At 43.3% G+C, this 19520-nt stretch overlaps 1 protein-coding gene across 2 annotated transcripts in view; it reads right to left on the minus strand.

The window, feature by feature from the left end:
• The window catches only part of Pip5k1b (phosphatidylinositol-4-phosphate 5-kinase type 1 beta), a 240508-nt gene that overhangs the window by 71404 nt on the left and 149584 nt on the right, over window positions 1-19520 (minus strand). For both annotated transcript variants that reach the window (XM_029472656.1, XM_021151691.2), the window contains exons 6-7: window positions 14729-14881; window positions 11871-12170 (exon numbers count right to left, since the gene is read on the minus strand). In XM_029472656.1, the coding sequence (XP_029328516.1) occupies window positions 11871-12170; window positions 14729-14881 (453 nt within the window). The remainder of the gene's footprint in view (window positions 1-11870; window positions 12171-14728; window positions 14882-19520) is intronic.

Below are 19520 nucleotides of genomic sequence, written 5' to 3' on the forward strand. Positions count from 1 at the left end.
TGTTTGCACTATTTATTTTTCTTGTAATCCATCACTTACCATTACTCCACCCCACCCACTCCTCCCTCTTGGAGGCAGGCTGTGAAAATTCAATGGTCTTGTTCCAAACTCTTCACTTGGCAAAGCTGCTCCCAGTTTTCTCAAGACCCTACCCCCATAGCTTATCACCAGAGTCTGAGGACCAGGCACTGTGGCCCTCTACCCTTTGATAACTAGTTAGATTATAATATAAAGTTTTAATTTTAGTGTCTGTTCCCATTGTACCTACAGGCTAAGGGAGATGATGGAGGGCCATGGGTTTCTGCTCAGAGGAACATGGGTATGAGGCATGGAGGCAGCATTTTAAGTTCAGCAGACCCAGGAAGCTTAATTTGTGTAGTCCCCATCTGTCAAGAGCTAGCCTGTGCCATGTATTTCTTAGTGTCATTATAGGGACAGAGAAAAACCTACCTCTAAGACTGAGCACTGCTTGATTCTAAGTAAATTCACAAGCAGCTTTAACTAAGGCAGTGTATGAGCTGAGCCTAGGAACAGTGTCTTTAATGTCCAAGAATCATGTACTGTATGTATTTTTGATGAATTCATAGTAGATATTATGTCTTTAAAGTGTTAACTACTTTGGTATCTATAAATTATATCTAATATAGAGTCTTTTTTCTACCAAAAGTTAGATAAGCTGGTTTTGCAAAATACTAAGAATTATGTGTGTGGTTTACACTAACTGAAGTATCTTTTGTTTGGTAGAAAGTTGGGAATGAGCAACACAGAAACACACACACACACACACACACACATTATAGTTTCTCTGTCACCATCCCACACTGACCATCTGTCCCCTCTGTTACTATCAGCAGGAGACTCTTGCCAGTCAGCCACACGCACTGGAACGAACCTTCATCAACTGGATCAACTGGCAAAAACTGGGACATGTACAATTGTAACATGTAGCTAGTCTTTAATGAGACAATGAGCTATCATCTCATCACGACTGGGGAGAATGAGAAGAGCTCACAGTTGCGGCTTACTAGGCCTTTGCACATCCTGGTCTAATGAGCAGTACAATTTAGTATGATACAATGTGTAAAGGTGACATGGTAGATTGGCTTTGGTTCCCTTTCAACACACATCATGAGTTGTCTGTCACTAAAATCTGCTTGTATTATTTTAATGACTAGGTAAGACCCAGGTAGGTAAAAAACAATTGCCGCTGTAACATCCAGGGCTTCACTCAAAAGGTGACACTGAAGGAGCAGCCAGCATGCCATGGATGGAAAACTAAAGCCACTTGGTCTCTGTTCTCACAGAAGTGCCTAGCAGCAGACTTTAAAATCAGATCAATAATTCCTGTGCAATGGAGACATACTACTATTGAATGAGACTACTGAATGGTTTTGGATCAAGCAAGACTCTGAGAATTTAGTCTCATGGAAATGCTTGTTATTAGAAACACATCTGAAATCCCAAGACCTTACACTTCATTGCATCAACAACCACAGGCCTATTATCGGCTACTATGAGCTGTATGTTTTCTCAATTCCCCTTTCGGGTCTTTTTCTAATACTCTCACACTGTGTCTCTGCTGGTCTCAGCCTTGGCTTTGGTGGAGTACATACTCAGGTGATGTTTCAACAGGAGACTTAAACATACACTGACAGAATGACCAAAAGCAAACAAGGCAGTGCCATCAACATACCTGATGGAGACGAGGCTAACACAGACCCAGTTTATCGGAAGGGAGAACAGGCAGCAAGGCAGGAAAAGGTGCACCAGCTTTTTATAAATGTAAACAAGTCTTTTTCATAGAATGTGGTAATAGCAGTCGATCATTTGTCCCAGAGGAATGCAAAATTGCACCAGGTAAAAATTGGGACAAAAATTTTCACATTTTAGCTTACTTGAACCATTCAAAAACTAACCCCTCCTTGCCCCATATTCTTTAGCAGGTTAGTATTAAACTCGTATATCACATCACAAAATACCACTCAGCAGTAAAAAAAGAGCAAACTATTGATGCAGAGTCTGCATGAGCTCAAGGGCATCATAAGTGAAAACCACCCTGGAAAGCTTCATCCTGTTAGAGCGTTTTTTTTTTTTTGTTGTTGTTGTTGTAGTTTTTATTTTCTATAGCCCAGGCTGGCTTTGAACTCCTAATTCCTTCTGCCTCTTCCTCCCCATCCCTCCAGCACTGCGACTACCAATATATCAACATGCTCATCTCTGTACAGAATATTCTTGAAATGCCAAGTTATGGACGTGAAAAAGCATGCACGGTGGTATGAGATGGGGAACGGATGTGAAGGAGGGAAGAGGCTGAGGCTAGGAGAGGGTGGCGGGAGAGACCGCAGAGAAGGAGCTCTTCTGTCCTTCATCCTGGTGGGAGTGGCTACATGAATCCTTGTGACCCTGCTTATGTAGGTTCATAACTATATAACTGCACAGAACCCACCCCCAGAACACACATGCACATACGTAACTGGAGAGAATAAGAAGTCTGAAACTTAGCAGTAGTTCACATTCAGGTCTTTCTCCTGGCTGTGATATTGTACTGAAAGTCATTTAAGACACTACCATTGAGGGGACAGGAGGTGAAGGAGTATGTGATCTGTATATGACTGTCTCCAACTGTTGCAAGTGACTCCGTAAAAAAGAAAAAAAAAGAACTTTATAGGTGGAAACACTTAGAGTCCTTACAAATACACTCTTTTTTTTTTTTTTTTCCTTTTGTGGTTGTTCTCAGTAAGGGCTTGGGTTGGCCAGGTGTCTCCAGCTTACCGTAGCTCAGACCAGAGGGTGGAAGATAGGATGACGCTGTTTCCCACAGACTCAAGGGACTCCTCCCAGCTTAGACTATCTCTTACTTAGAGTTAGTTTTGTTTATTTGCCCAACTACTCTGAGTTAGATTTATTCTTGTTTTTTTTTTTTTTTTTAACCGCACGAGAGCAACTAACACTGTAGATAGCCAAACTCTAATGTAATTTAAAATAGTGGAGGAAATTGCGTATAGAATTACAGTGCTTGCAAAAATCTATCTGGAAAAAAAGAATTCATTTGTCTGTTCTTTTTTTCAGGTCGTCTTTGAAGAGAAAAAAAATAGGTATGGTGATGAATGATCCTAATATCTGCATTAGAGGCTGAGGCAGGAGGATCATCAATTTGACACTATCCTGTGGTACATAGAAAGAATGGATGCTCTAAACTCCAAACAAATGAAAACATCAACAAAAACGCAGACAAAAGCCACCCACCTCCAAACTACCTAAATGAAATGCAAAAAGACAGGAAGTACAGCTGGAATAGAAACACCAACCGTAACACCAACCTAACACCAACTAAGTCATATTGCAGCCCACTCAGACACAAGCTCACGGCATCCAGTCTGTAAATCAGGAGCCTGCCACACACTGGAGCGGTTCATTTCACTCATCAAAATGTTCCAGTAGAAGCTGGTTTCATTAAAGTCTCAGGGCCTATTAATATTTATGATAACAGTGATTTGTGGGAAAAGAGAAAATCGATTCTACACTACTGAAAAATTAATAACTTTGCTGCTTAACAAAGAATGATAATAAATGTAAATGACTCATTTAGGCCATTAATTATCCAGACTGTCTCTGATATGACTCCCACTCGAAGGAGTAAGAAATATTTAGGTTATAAACATGAGTTCCCAGTAATTGTCTTTGTCATCATTTCACTTTTCCCTAGCGTGCTCCCAAAATACTGCAAGATGCAATAATTTGTCAAATTTATTAAATGACATGGGACTCTAGATTGCTCATAGATAAATTACACCAGAGGGGGCAGGGAATAATCACGGTAAATTAAAAACAAGTGCAAAACAATTTAGAACTGCTCTTCCAAAATTCATACGTAAAGATTTGATGACAAATTTTGCCACGGTCAGTTTGTGCTATGTTCTGGGGGCAGCAGCAGCGTGATGCTGGGGTGAGGTGAGGTGGCTGCAGAGAGGGCTGAGGAAGAAACATTGGCCTCAGAGGCACTTACAGCTGGGCTTGTGGGGATTCGAACTCAGGTCTTCACACTTGCACAGCAGGAGTTTCACCCAAGGTGCCACCCTCTCCCCTCTTCCTCTCCCCCATCCCACTTCGACTTCCTACAGTACTTCCACTGACAGATGCACGAAGAGGAGACTGAGTCTCCCTTGTCACCCTGCAGATTTCCCAGCCAGCAAATCTTCTTCCTTCCCTTTTGACCCTAACATCAAATGCTCAGTAGCAGGCACACCTAAGTCTTGCATTATAAGCAAGCCTTTTCACCCAGGAATGTAAACAGCTCCACAGTCTCTTAAGTAACATCCATTCCACCTCTCCCCCACCTCCCAGCCCCCAACGCATCCTTTAAATAAACTAGCTTAACTCTTCATTGTGCCAAATAGAACCCAGAGGGGGCAATCTGTCATTTGGATGTAAAATTCTGATATGAATCTGTTTGTTGATCACACCAGTCTACTTCACTTCCATTTTAATTTTGAAGCAGATAGCCATCTGCCCGAGGAAAGGAGAAAAAAAAAAAGATTGTTTACTGGAGGGTTTCTTTGTTACAATTAAGAGGCTTACAAACCTTTTAATTTAAAACCCCAGGGGGAGAAGGACACATACCTAAGGGAGGCCATGGTCAACGTCAAATCAAGGTCTGATGATCGCTACAACCAGGCTTCCAAGGGAAAAAGTCACTGAAATATAAATACACTTCTGCTAAACTAATGACTCAGTATGAGGATAGCCAGTGCAGTTCTAATCCCAAGTGACTCAAAGTGGAAATCATCTGCCTTATTAAATTCTCAATGCCGTTTCTGGCACGCATTTCAGCAAAACGGGATGTTCCCTCCAGAAGGACTGGAAGTAACTGGAAACACAGAAGTGCATACATAGAAGACAGATTTCTCTGCGGCACCCATGCCCGCCTCTCTTTATCCTCAGATATTCTACTTATTATTCTTTTGTTCAGACACAGTTTCCAAGAGCTATTTGCTAATTACCCACTGAGCGCAAGCATGTAGAGACAAAGGCAGAGGCTTGATCCTCAGGCTTAAGGATCTCTTCATGAGAAAATAACAAGGTATTAAATATCTCATGAAGGAGGTGAGGTTGGGAGGAGCAGGAAGCGCAGCACGGTGATCTCAGAGGAAGGGGTGTCCCAGTAGTCCTGAGATGAGTAAGAGAGGGGGAGAGAAGAAGACAGGAAAATATGGTCTGGCAGAATAAGCCAAGAGAATAAGGGGTACGCTAGGCGCCACGGGTTGAAAGTTAACGGCACACTGAAAATGAGCGAAGAGGCTATTGAAATTGCAGATGAATACCCAGAGTTTCTACGAAGGCAGATCCAATAAGGTGGATTCATGTGGTAATCAGGAGGCAGACTGGAGGAGACATGGTGATTTACTGCTGTGTGCAGAGCGTGGGAGAGGACGGAAGAAAAGACAATTAAGAATCAGGGCGCTGCTTTGGCCAACTAGCTACCTGATGGTCACGCTGTCTGGACTGGGAAAGCCAAGCAGAGTACAGACTTGGGGACGATAGCACAATGCATGGAAAAGCAGTTTTCACAGGGATGCTCAACTTGGGTTTTTCTATTACGCCGAAGCCCGAAGAGAGTTTGGATTCCTACTCTCTGTTTGTGACAGCAGGTGACCTGTGATGTACGGGCAGTCTTCACTGATCTTTCCTTGAGATAGTTTCACTTATAGAAGTGGATAGTTATCATGGTGATGGAGTCTGAGGGGAAGGGAGTGCTTCGAGAAAGGGGACCAGTTATTTACATGTCCACCTTTCCTCATTCGCAGGTAGTAACATGGGGGCCAGGGGAGGTCCCAGAACCTAGACAATTACATTTGGAAAAGGCTCTTAGGATCCTGTATGGGAACCAGACTCAGCAGGTTTGAAGTATACAAGATTAGTTTTTGAGAAGAGTTTCGAGTGGTGTACACACCATGGGATGAAACTGGTGAGGGACTGGCCATCTCAAAGGGAAGGCTGACACACAGGGGTTCACGGATCAGTGAGTAATCCAGAAAGAGAGATGGGGCTTTTAACCAAAGTGCTTGCTTGTATGCTGAGGTCATGTAGCCCACTCCAAAAGACAGTCCAGACAGAGACGTTTTGGGTTGGAAGCAGGGAAGCAATTCACAGGAAACAGGGGACAGCATAGCCCCAGCCAGCTCAACAAGTCACATAGGAATCTCCCAACAGCACTCAGACTAAATGGAATTCCCTGGTCTGAGACCTTACAGCAAAATGTATATGAAAGATGGAGGGAGGATGGAAAGCTGGGGAATACATCAAGCACACAGCAGACTTCTGGTGCCTGTTCAGAAGACCACAGAGAAGCTGGGGGTGGGGGCAAACTGCTGTGGGTTCTTTATTTTTTGTATTTGTTCAGTTTTAGTTCACCATCCACAGTGATAGATTTAATAACGGCATTTTCATCTAATTGTATCAAATACGACCATGCTCATCACCTTCATCATCCTCTCCTTCCTCTCCCTCTTCTTTTGGCCGACCCGTTTCTGAACCCCAAAGAAGCGCCCCCTCTACTTCCACATCATGCATGCATGTATATATTCTAGATGGCACACATAAGAGGAATATGCAATGTCGTTTTTTAATCAGACTCATTTTGCTTAACGGGAAGATTTGCAATTTCATCCATCTTCCTGCAGATGACCGAATGTAATTCTTCTTTAGGGCTGAATAGGAAACAACACTGTGTATACAGATCACATTTTCTTTATCCATTTGTCTGTCCATGGACACCTAGGCTGGTTGCAAATCTTGGCTACTCTGAGCTGTGCTGTGGTAGACTTGGATGTGCAAGGCTCTCGGTGGTATGCTGATGTAGGGTTCTTTGGGTAATATAGTCATGAGTTGCACAGCTGGATTATATGGTAGTTCAAATTTTAGTTTTTGAGGACCCTCCAAACTGATTTACATAGTGTCTTAGAGCCTAATTTATGCCTCCATCAACAGAGTGTAAGAGTTTCAGAGGTCTTGTGGGTTTGTTATTTTTAAGTCCTCAATAGGGTTCTCATAACGCTGGAAAAAGTGTTTTGACAAATATCTGGATGCATTTCTCTCTTACCTCACATGCCTTTCCTAATTATTAGCTGCTACGATGACAAACAACTATATAGTCACTGAAATATGTCATGCTATTTCATATCCAGTATATAGGTTTTCCTTAGTAATACGGTTTCTACTGCTTTGCCTACCCAAGAATTCGTCGCATCCTTCAGTATCAAGCTGTGACATCACCTACTCCGATCCTCACAATACCGCAATCATCATGCATCTCTCGGACTGCTTGGCAATGGATCAAACATGGAGGCCACTCACCCCGTGATCAGCAATGAGGACCTGTCCCAGTATGAGCCCAGTTCACCTCTCTCCTGCTGAAGTGCCGCCATAATAATGCTCCGTGACGGGCTTCTTTCTGAAGCCTCATATAGACAGCAGGGTTTTAACAGAAGAGACCCCTAGTTGTTAGGTACCAGCATTGGCCTCGGAGTGACCCTGTGGATACCCATCAGCCATACTGAAGTTCAGTTCTGAGAAGCGGAGAAGATACAGAAAAGGAAAGGTGCAAAGAGCCTGGCCCAAAATATAAAAATAAGTTAAAAACAACCAACTAACCAACCAACCAAACAAAAACCCCCAACACACTCCTGTCTAAATTAAATAAAAAGTTACTACAAAGAGCCTGGCCCAAAATATAAAAATAAGTTAAAAACAACCAACTAACCAACCAACCAAACAACCAAACAAAAAACCCCAACACACTCCTGTCTAAATTAAATAAAAAGTTACTACTAAGTTAAGCTAAAGGGTAAACATTAAACATAATGCCAAATTATCATATGATACAAACCTAGATATCAGGGAAGCTTTGCCTGTAAGCAAGCATATTCTTGATGTTGGAGAGCCTGGCTCACTGTAGGTGGGTGCCACCCCTGGGCAGCTGGTTTTGGGTGGTATAAGAAAGCGGGCCGAACAAGCGATGGGGAACAAGCTAGTATGCAGTGCTCCTCCACGGCCTCCGTTTCAGTTCTTGCCTTCTTTGCTCCCCTTAATAGACTATGGCACTGTGACCCGGAAGAGGTAAGCCAAATTAGACCCATTGCTAAGGCTGCTTTGGGAGAGGCCTGCTTTGCATCAGGAGAGACCCTAACTAAGACAGCCTCCATCAGATTTACAAAGCAGTCCCCAGGAAACACTAGGAACCACAGCCACGGAACCCCGCATTGCCCACAGCTCGACCCCCAGAGCCAGCTACTGGCTAGGGTCACAGAGGACTTGGCAGAGCAGGGATTGGAATCAGGCTCAGCTTTTACATGTTCTCATACATAGGGATGAAAGCATTTGCGTAGAGGAGAGCAAGGTCCACAACTTAGTCTTACACAAATTCAAATGAAATTTGATTCCTTGACATTGGCTTCTATGCTTGTCAGAACAACACACCTTAAAAAATAGAAAATAAACAGGCATATCTCCAGGATATCACTTTTGATGAAAAGTCATGTTTGACCATCTTCTCTCAGGACTGGGCCCAGGAAACACACACACACACACACACACACACACACACACACACACACACACATCCTATGCAATGGCATTTACATTTGGCCTAGAGGCATGTGGAACTAGCAGACTGTAGGAGAAGCCTTTCAATATTACTGAGAACACACACACACACACACACACACACACACACACACACACACTCAGAGGCAAGGGGAAAAAAACAAATCTAAGACTGGAGAGGCTTGGACTATACTCTGGGGAACTTGGAAGTAACTTTTCACCCACATCCTGCAAGGGTAGAAAAAACACAAGATAAAAGGTTTCCATTAAAATGTGTGTGTGTGTTTTCTTTTCTTTCCTTTTCCTCTTTTTTTTTTCTTTTTAAAGAAAAACATGACTCCTCCAGATAGCTGAATAGCTCTGCAGGATATTTTTTTGTTTGCTTGGTTCCCACTGCTCCTCCTCTGACCTGTCAAAAGATAATAATATTAAAAGCTTCTTAGAGGTGGGAGCCTGCCCAGCAGTTAACAGTTCTTGCTGCTCTTCCAGAGGACCTGACCTCACTTCCCAGCACCCATGTCAGGTGGCTCACAACAGCCTGTGACTCCAGAATCACCTATCTCCCCTGGTAGGCACCCAAACACACATGAATAAAAAAATATAAATAAATCATAAGAAGACCCTTACATCTCCTTTGTTGAGCTCTGCTACTGACCCACTAAGCAATGCTGCACAAATTTTTTTCCTTTTAAAATTAGAAAAGATTTTTACATGTATGAGTGTTTTGTTTGCATGCATGTCTGCTGCCCACAGAGGCCAGAAGAGGGTGTTGGATCCCTGGAACTGGAGCTACAGATGGTTGTGAGCCACTATGTTGGGGCTGGGAACAAAAACTCTGTCCTCTGGAAGAGTAGCCAGTGGTTTTAACCACTGAGCCATTTCTCTTACCTCTGAACAAGTTTCCAACTCTTCTTTTTTCTTTTCAATTTTTTATTAGATATTTTCTTAATTTACATTTCAAATACTATCCCAAAAGTCCCCTATACCCTCCCCCCTCCCTGCTCCCCTACCCACCCACTCCCACTTCTTGGCCCTGGTGTTCCCCTGTACTGGCATATAAAGTTTTCAAGAACAAAGGGCCTCTCTTCCCANTGNTGGCCGACTAGGCCATCTTCTGCTACATATGCAGCTAGAGACAANAGCTCTGGGGGTACTGGTTAGTTCATATTGTTGTTCCACCTATAGGGTTGCAGACCCCTTCAGCTCCTTGGGTACTTTCTCTAGCTCCTCCATTGGGGGCCCTGTGTTCTATCCAATAGATGACAATGAACATCCACTTCTGTATTTGCCAGGCACTGGCATAGCTTCACAAGAGAGCTACATCAGGGTCCTGTCAGCAAAGTCTTTCTGGCATATGCAATAGTGCCTAGATTTGGTGGTTGTATATGGGATGAATCCCCGGGAGGGGCAGTCTCTGGATGGTCTTTCCTTTTGTCTTAGCTCCAAACTTTGTCTCTGTAACTCCTTCCATGGGTATTTTGTTCCGCATTCTAAGAAGGAGCGAAGTATCCACCCTTTGGTCTTCCTTCTTCTTGAGTTTCATGTGTTTTGCAAACCCAGCTCTTCGTTTTTCAAGACAGGGTCTGACTATGTAGCACTAACTGGCCTAAAATTCTCTATGTAGTCTAGGCTGGTCCAGAGACCAGCCTCACAGAGGTCTTCTTGCTTCCACTTCCCCATGTGTGGTATTAAAAGCATGCACTCCCCAAACCTGGATTACCTTTTTTTTAGGAATTTCCTCAGCAATTAAAATGGGAGCATGGCTGTGCTGAATTCTAGGGGCTCAAAGGAAGAAGGAGGCGATGACTAGTGAGTCTTAGGCTACCTGGTACACTGTGTGCTCTCCATTGCTACCTGGCACACTGTGTGCTCTCAATCTGGCATTGCTACATAGCCCATGATAGAACAATCGTGTTAATGAAGAAAGCGAATCTGAGGCATTAGTTCCATGATCTACTATAATTCTACAGCAGGAGGAAAGGAAAAGCCCAGAGAAAGTAGAATCAGGGTCCTTAGTGGGGACTCTCGACTCTACACATTCGAGTGCTCAGTCAGTCTTCCTCATCTGACATCCAAGTGTGGCCAGGCTGTACGTGTGGGTGTAGGTCCTTTCTCCCTCACAATAACGCCTGTCCTTTACCCAGGCTCAGGGGAGACCCAGAAAGCCACAGCCTGAATAGCGTATCCCTTATTTCTTGGTGGTCCTGCCTAGTACTACTGGTTTTCTAGAAAGCCTTGGCAAAAAGGTCCAGCCTGCACCACCAGGTCCTCTGCTCAGTCCAACAGTGCTCAAGTCAGCTGAATGGCCTGAACGGGCTTTCCAGGTCCATCTGCATAAATCTGTCTATTTATGAACAGTATATGGATTAAATCATCACCAGTCTTCAGCAGCTATCAGGACAATATCTTTATCTTTTCCCCACTTTTACCAGAGAAGATGCTCCAGCCTGCACCACCAGGTCCTCTGCTCAGTCCAACAGTGCTCAAGTCAGCTGAATGGCCTGAATGGGCTTTCCAGGTCCATCTGCATAAATCTGTCTAAGTCTATTTATGGACAGTATATGGATTAAATCATCACCAGTCTTCAGCAGCTATCAGGACAATATCTTTATCTTTTCCCCACTTTTACCAGAGAAGATGCTAAGGGTTTTGGCCACTTATGTTTATTAACCGGTATGATAAGGTACACGCATTACCAGCTGAGGAATCCTTCCTTACCTTGACAATCACAATTTCACAGAGCGCTGTGCTCTCACTGGTAATCTCACTCCCAGTGCCTCACAGACCGCAGAACAGTTGGAGCAGATATGCAACATTTATAGGTCACCGTGGGTCTCCAGACAGCCCTGTATTAATCCCACCAAGTGCATTTTCCCTCAACTCAGTCTCCTCAGTCAAAATCCCATTTCATCCACGATTTGAAAACGAATTTTCTCGCTGGCTTCTACATTAAATCTAAATTTCATTTCCTTCTCAACTACCTTTCCCCGAGGGAGGGAGGAATGTAAAAGTTCTCATGTTATTTTATCAAAGGGAGCTGACAGAGGCTATTATGAAAACCAGCAAAGATGTGTTAACAGAGTCCAGGTCATTCCCTTATCAGCCACCATTTCCTCGGAGATCAGGGAGCCTGGGTCAGCACTGGGCCAGGAAAGACCGGACAGCACACATCTACTGTGGAACTTCCTCATATCTATGCTATTGGCAGGCAGCAGCTAGAGCTCCTGCAATTGAGATTATTTCAAAGGAAATCAGAGACATGCCCTTACCCGGCAGTCTCTCTGTAGTGTCTTCATAAGGGCATTGTATGTTTCTGTATCGAAATACAGCCCCTCGTGCATGTCCTGCAGGAAGTCCAGGTCCTTAAACGTGGGGTTGGGTTTCTCCCTCTCTTTTCGGGATGCTCTTCGCTTGTATGTGGAGCCTTTCAGGTCATAGGTCAAATGCATCCTCATGGCACGCGGCAGGACATTGTTCATCACCACAATGCGGATGTTGATGCCTCCTGACTGCATGCAATACAGCCCATAGAATTTTGGCAGAAGAGTCCTTGGATTCTGGTTTAAATTCTAGAATGAAAAAAAAAAAAAGGAAAAATTTGCTCTGTTCCATTTTCAAAAAGTAATTTTGCACAAAAAAATGACTGAACAAAGGGAGTCCACTGTTAAAAAAAATCAATTTCTAATTTACATTCCTTATACTTCCTGCCCTTTCCTCCCTCAAGTCTCATTATTAGTTCCCTTTTTTCCCTAAAAATTCGATCCTTTCATGTCACACATACTTATATACTTGATTTTTTCTTTTTTGAGATTATATTATCACATTATTCCTCTTTCCCCTTCCTTGCTCAAACCCCCCCATGTGCCCTCTCTTACTCTTTCAAACTTAGAGCCTTTTTTCCCCTTTAATCGTCATTTCCTATATGTGTATGTACATATAGGTAACATATATACATACATACATACACACACATATAATATGTAAATACAACTTGATCCGTTTGTATTATGCTGCTTGTGTGTGCATGTTTTCAGGGATGCCTGTTTGGTATTGGATAACCAAATGTTTTTTTTTTTTTAAATATCACATTTTCACTTATTGTTGTGCAAGCATGCAGGTGTACACATGCCATGGCATGAAAGCGCAGGGGAGAGAACAAATATCCCTAGAGGCTAGTTCTTTCTTTCTACTGCCTGGGTCCCAGGGGTGGACCCAAGGCCATTGGGCTTGGTGGGAGGTGTCTGTGCCTAATGAGTCATCTCACTGTTCCTACAAATATTACTTTTATGCATCTAAGAGTCACACATGAGAGAGGTGATAGTTTTTTGAGACTGACTCAATTTGTTTAATGTGATTACCTCCAGTTGCAATGATCCTTCTCCTATAAATGACACAGTTTCATTCCTCTTTATATCTGAAGAGAAGTTCCATGTATAGGTGCACTGCCTTTTCTTTACCCACTCTGCTGTTGATGCACAGCTAGAACGGATGGAGGCCCGCATGGCTCTGTTGTCTCCAATTTCCTTCTAAATCTCTTCTTGGACTAGCAACATAACCATTCTAAACTCACGGCAGCAAAAGTTGAATTAAACACGCCCATAAATCTCCAAATTAGCTTCAACTAAACACAGGCGAGAACCGATGGGTACCTGCTAGTGACTATTCTCGAAGGTAGCTAAAGAGAGAATTCATTCCTAGGGATAAGTGGTGAATCATCTAAAACTTAATTCTGCTGCTGAGTCTGTCTTCCTCAATGGTGGGACCCATCTGCAGGCATGCCTGCAAGACAGTGCATTCCTATCTCTCTCACTGGGAACAAGCGCTGCAAGATGTCAATATCTTTATAGATATTACAGTTATTTAAAAAGCTGAGTACCACTGGTTATTGTAGAGAGTTATTATGCTTGGCGCATTTTAGCTAGCTCAATGATCATTCCATGCTAGTATCATTGACTCATTCTTCTGTGTTGCAATGAGGCTGCAGTTCTTGATCCATCCTACAGTTTTTTAATTCTATGTGGAATAAATATTTTCTCCTAGTATATGGCCATTTTATTATACAAATAAAGACAGACTGTCCTAGTTAGGGTCACTATTGCTGTGATGAAACATCATGACCAGAGAAACTTGGGGAGGAGAGGGTTTATTTGGCTTACGATTCTGGCATGTAACATGTAGTATGTAAGAAAGCGAGTAGAGATCAGGTGCTGGTGTATGGTGGGGGAGCTGGAATGTAGCCTCTGGCAGACTGACCACAGCAGCTTTCTCTCCCTGAATCACTCCTCACCTTCTTTTCCAGTTTAATCATTGCCTCAGCTGCCTTACCTATGCCCTGGCAACAACTACAGTGCCTAAGATTGCCTGTGGGGATGAAGGAGTTAACAGGGACAACTTTACCCAAAGCCTTGCTTAACCAACGGAGACAGCTGATGAATGTCACCATGGATAGCATGACCACTGCTGGGGGCAAAGAGCATTACCCTCCCGTCTCTATCACTACACCTACACCACACAGACCCTGTTTCCCAGCGTTTAAGGGATGAGGGAGCAAAGGTTCAGCAGCCGCCTTGCTGACCAGGCAGCAGCAAGGCGATGACTGAGCTACACTTAAACCTAGGTTGTGATTCAACAACAACGATGCTTCATTGCCCAGTTCTCCATTTACGTCATTTTCTCTTCAGACGCAGGGTCTCTCCGTGTATTCCAAGCTGGCCTTGAAATTACAGTCTTCCCATCTTAGCCTCCCAAATGCTGGGATATCAGGTGTGCACCACCATGTTTGGTTATTACTTTTTAGAAGTAAAAAATTACTATTATTACTAGCGTGTATGTATATAGATATGATTTGTGGGTATTCACATGCCACGATCAGAGGATGATTTTGTGTTCGTCTCTTTCTACCTACCATGAGAGTTCTGTGGCCAGAGCTCAGTTTATCAGATCTGTGTGGTTAAGGCTTTCACCTACTGAGCTATCTTACTGGCCTCTGGTTATTGCTTCTTGCAATCTATTGAATGAAGGCTACAACACAGTCTAAATACAAGAAAGGGAAACACACAGGAACAACACCCCTCAAAGGAAAACCATCAACCTAAGACAGAAACTATAGCCGTGTACTGCCCCTTACCATGTAATAGCCCGGCAGCAGCTTCTGCAGGAACTCGGCTTCCTTATGCTGAACGGTTTTGATGATAAATTCATCATCGCTGGTCAAGAAAAACAAGGACCCACTGGCTCCAGGATTGGACAGTTCTATCAGAGGTTCACTGCAGATGGAGTACTGAAAAAAAAAACCCACAAAAAGCATTTTATGCATGCATGCACATATGCATCCATGCATGCATGTATGTATATAGTTATTTATGTATTCACAGTGCTGAACTGAACCCAAGACCTTGTCAGGCTTGGGAAATGTTCTCCAATGAGCCACAATGCCCACTCTACTAAGCAAACATTTAAAGTAAACTTTTTGGGCCAGGGAGGAAGTGACTGGGTAATGTGTTTGCAAGCGTGAAGATCTGCATTTGGAGCCCCAGCAGCCATGTGTAAAACTGGGTGAGGTGGCTTACACCTGTAAATGTGCTGGGGTGGCTGAGACAGGAAGATGGATCCCTGGAGCTTCAAAGCCAACTAGCCAAGCTGAGTCAGTGAACTCTGGTTTAGTGAGAGGTCGTGTATCAAAATAAGATGGTGAATGAACAGTACAGAAAACCATCTGACATTGACTCTTGCTTACACACACACACACACACACACACACACACACACACACACACACACACACAGCTGCACATACATATGTGCACACAAGAACATGTTACACATGGATGTATCAAACACACACAAAATTAAAAGCATACTCTTTTTTTTGAAATAGGGTCTCTCAGTGTATGCCAAGATGACCTCAAATTGGTCATTCTCCTGCTTCCACTTTCTTATGCTGGGATTATAGGCTTATGCCACCATGCATCATTAAAGTTTTAATGTTTTAAATGTGTGCATGTATGTGTGCATGTGCACGTCAGTCAAAGGACAAGCTTGGGTACCACACTCAAGAACCCTGCCCAGTTCTTCTGAGAGAGTCTTGCATTGGCCTGACACTTATTAATTAATGAATTAAATAATCAGGTGAGATAAGCTGGCCAGTAAAACCCAGTGATCCCCTGTCTCTCCTCCCTCAGTGCTGGAATTACAAGAGTATGTTCCTATTCTTGTCATTTTAAAGGGGGCTTTGGGAGTTGAACTCGGATCCGCATGCTTTTGAGGCAAGCACCTACTGACCGAGCCATCATCTTAGTCTGGGTAAAGGACTCTTAGTATGCATGTTTCTGTGGAGGATGACAAAGTAATACTCATTTGGCCTCTTTGAATGAAAAACCTCAAAAGATATATTTACTTTTATTTTAGGTGTATGGGTTTTCTTGCTTGTATACATCTGTGTACTGTGTGCATGAAATGGCCACATAAGTCAGAGGAGGGTATTAGATCCCTGGGAACTGGATGGTTACCTAATGAGTGGACACTGGGAACTGAACCCAGTCCTCTGCAAGAACAAGTGCTCTTAACCTTTGAGCCACATCTTCAGTCTCCTTGGCCTTTCTGAAAGCCCAAGCTTTCTATGAGCTTTACAAGGAGGCTCCAGGTAAACTTGATAACCCCTCCAGGAGATTTTTACTTATGTTTATAATTCCCTGATAGGAAAGATGCATATTTCCTCCATGCCAAGTGTTACATGACAGAATCAGAGGTTACCACATCTGTCTTGTGAGATCATTAAACAGGAATGCAGCAGAAGGTGCTATGTTTACAGCAAGCCTGTGAAGGCCCAGCTGAAGGTCAAGGGTCCATGCGTATGCACCACTTCAATGCAGCCCCTCTGTCTTCTCTCTCCTCTGCTCTCCCAGGAGATACTGCCCACTGTCACTGCTTCAACAGAGGATGATGTGACATCTGCAGCTTAGAGCTCTAGGGTTCCAAATGTGTCTAACATCATAACTGACATCTCTACTTGGTTATATATAACTCAATACTTTATAGGTTGACAAGCATACAATCAAATTTATTCCAAGGCTATGATTAAATTATATGGCTTTGCTGGGCATGATGGCACATGCCTTTAATCCCAGAAGAGAGAGGTGGAACTCTGTGACTTCAAGGCAAGCTTGGTCTACATAGTGAGTTCTACTAAATTGAAAGATCATGTTTCAAAAACAACAACAACAACAACAATAACAACAACAACAAAAACAAGCAAGCAACAAACAAATTATCTGGTTTTTGTTGTTGTTGTAATGAGAAGTTGGTTTTTTTTTCTTTTCTTTTTTTTTTTTTTTTTTTTTTTTTTTTACCATGGCAGATCCAGCCATGAATTCTCACCACAGCCAGAATACAAGTGTGGCGAGAAAAAAAAATCTGTAATCCAGTCTCTATTTCTCCTTTTCAGCCAGGCAGAAGTATACCCCCTCCATACACACAGCAGAAAATCATGTCTCTAAATCTTCTCACCTCCATCTACTGCCTTTTCTTCATTTCCTTATCTTCAAGGCTGAAACACTATTTGTCTTGTTCTCTAAGCCATAACCTTGGTGACTAGTCTTGACACTACATACTTCCTCATTTGGATCCTAATATTTGATTCTGCCGCCTCTTTCACACCATCTCCCCTGCCCATCTCCCTAGGTCAATGCTTTGATCAGCTTCTCTCTGGCCTCTGTGACACACTGCTGGTCTCAACTGACATTCTTATCCCCTTCAGTGTCCTCTCCTCTGGAAACCAGAGGTCTTTCCAATCTGACCTTGACCTTTCCTGCATCTTCCCATGGCTTCTGACAGCATGTTCATGACCACGAATGGCTCCATGCTACTTTCCAGCTCTCTTGCTCATCAGATTCTCCCTGAAGATCTATTCTCACCTTCTCAAAGGTGACAGTAACTCTTGACTTTGTATTTCTGCAGTGTGGAGGATGGAAACTGAATAGAACTTAACACTAGCTACATTCCCAACCTGAGATAAGGGTCTGGCTTCCTGCATAAGGGGAACCAGATCCTTTTTCAGATTTTATTTTACTTTCATTTGATATGTATGAGAGTTTTGCCTCAGTGTATGGTTGTGCACCACATACATGTGGTCTCTGTGGAGGAGGAGGGCGACGGATCTGCTATGACTGGTGTTATAGGAGGCTGTGAGAAGCCAAGTGGGTGCTGAGCCCTGCTTTCAGGCCTTCTGCAAGAGCAGCCAGAGCTCTTAACCATTGAGCTATCTTTCCAGACCCTAGATAACCACTTTTCCCAACACAATAGAAAAGACAGCATTTTCCATATTGTGTGTTCTTGACATTGTTGTTGAAAATCTATTGGCAGTAGATGTGAGGGCTTTATTTCTGATCTCTTATTTCACTGGTTATTCATTCTCCTATTCCATTGGTTTGTGAGCCTGCTTCTCTTTGTCAGAATCACACTGTTCTGTTTAATATCGTGTCACAACACAAGGAACCATGCCGTTGAAGATACAGGCAGCTAAAAACAAGGTTGAAAACTCCTCAAAGCTTTCTGTGAATATCTAGTTTCCCATCACAGACAAGGAAGCAGATAATGAGGGGTGGGAGGGTTTGGAGGGAGAGAGAGTCACAGACAGACATAGAAAGAGAGACAGAGAGACAAAGACTAAATGAAATGACTAGAGATGACTAGAGGCAACTTGTAGATGTCACCTTTCATATTATCTTGCTTTGAAAGTCTCACAGACAAGAAAAACACATTCATGCAAGAAGAGAAAAAATAGCAAGTGTTTATTTCCAATCCTTTGGTAACTCCCATATTTTATCCCCTCTCCACTGGCTTTTATTTTTTATGATATAAGGAAGGTCTTTTTATATAGCCAAGGCTGGCCTTTGAAGTCACAACCATCCTATCTCAGCCTTCCACATGCTGGCTACACCCAGCTGCATCAAAAGAATGTAAAGTCTCCACCTGCATGTCAAGGAGAAGTTTGGAAAACAAAATAACCATTGGATTGTGGGCAAGAAATTTCTTTAGGCAAGAGGAAGCCGAGGGCCCCGCCTAGTTACATGTGCAAAGTGTTCACATGGATGGGGTGGGGGCAGTGGAGAGGGCACGAGGGGATTGTCTGGTGCTTACAAGCTGTGGCTCTTCCAGTCATATGTTATGTGACAGTGAGTGACTAAGTTAGAGGCCCAGTAAATCTCCCCTCTAAAATAATCATAAAAATATCAGTGGGTGTGGTGGCACAGGCCTTTAATCACAGCACTTAGGAGTCAGAGGCAGGCGGGTCTCTGTGCATTCAAGGCAAGTCTGGAGTACATAGAAAACTAGGCTACACAGTGAGACTTCTCTCTCTCTCTCTCTCTCTCCCTCTCTCCACACACACACACACACACACACACACACACATGAAAGTAGCTAAAAGACTTTTAAAGTGAATACCCTTGAGACCCCAGGCAGAGTAACTTCTCAGGCAAGGAAGAACTACCTCTACCCAGCAAGTACTGTGTGCACTTTAGAGTCCCTCCCATGAGATGTTATCGCTAATGCAATGAGGACATCCCGACAGAAGCAAGAAAGAGGTTCAGTCTATTGTTTGATCACGAATGTAAAACCCCAATGCAGATCCCAGGCTCTCAGAAAAAAAATGAAGTCAGACCCAAGACTCTCTACTTTCCGACTTTATCCACGGCAACTCAACTGCCCGCAGAATCTTCCCATGAGTAGAGTTAAAAATTATGAGAGTACAAAATAACGGAACAGAAAGGACACGGAGGCAAATCATGGGGCGACTTAAGAATCTGTCTAGAAGCACGTACAAGACCTGAACAAGCTCAGCTCAAACAAAATCCTAGCATAGACCAGGGAGAAGGGCAGGAACCCCACCACTAGCTAAGAAACTATTGGCATGTGATGAG

The sequence above is a fragment of the Mus caroli genome, chromosome 19, assembly GCF_900094665.2.
Source record: "Mus caroli chromosome 19, CAROLI_EIJ_v1.1, whole genome shotgun sequence".
NCBI classification, from domain to species: domain Eukaryota; kingdom Metazoa; phylum Chordata; class Mammalia; order Rodentia; family Muridae; genus Mus; species Mus caroli.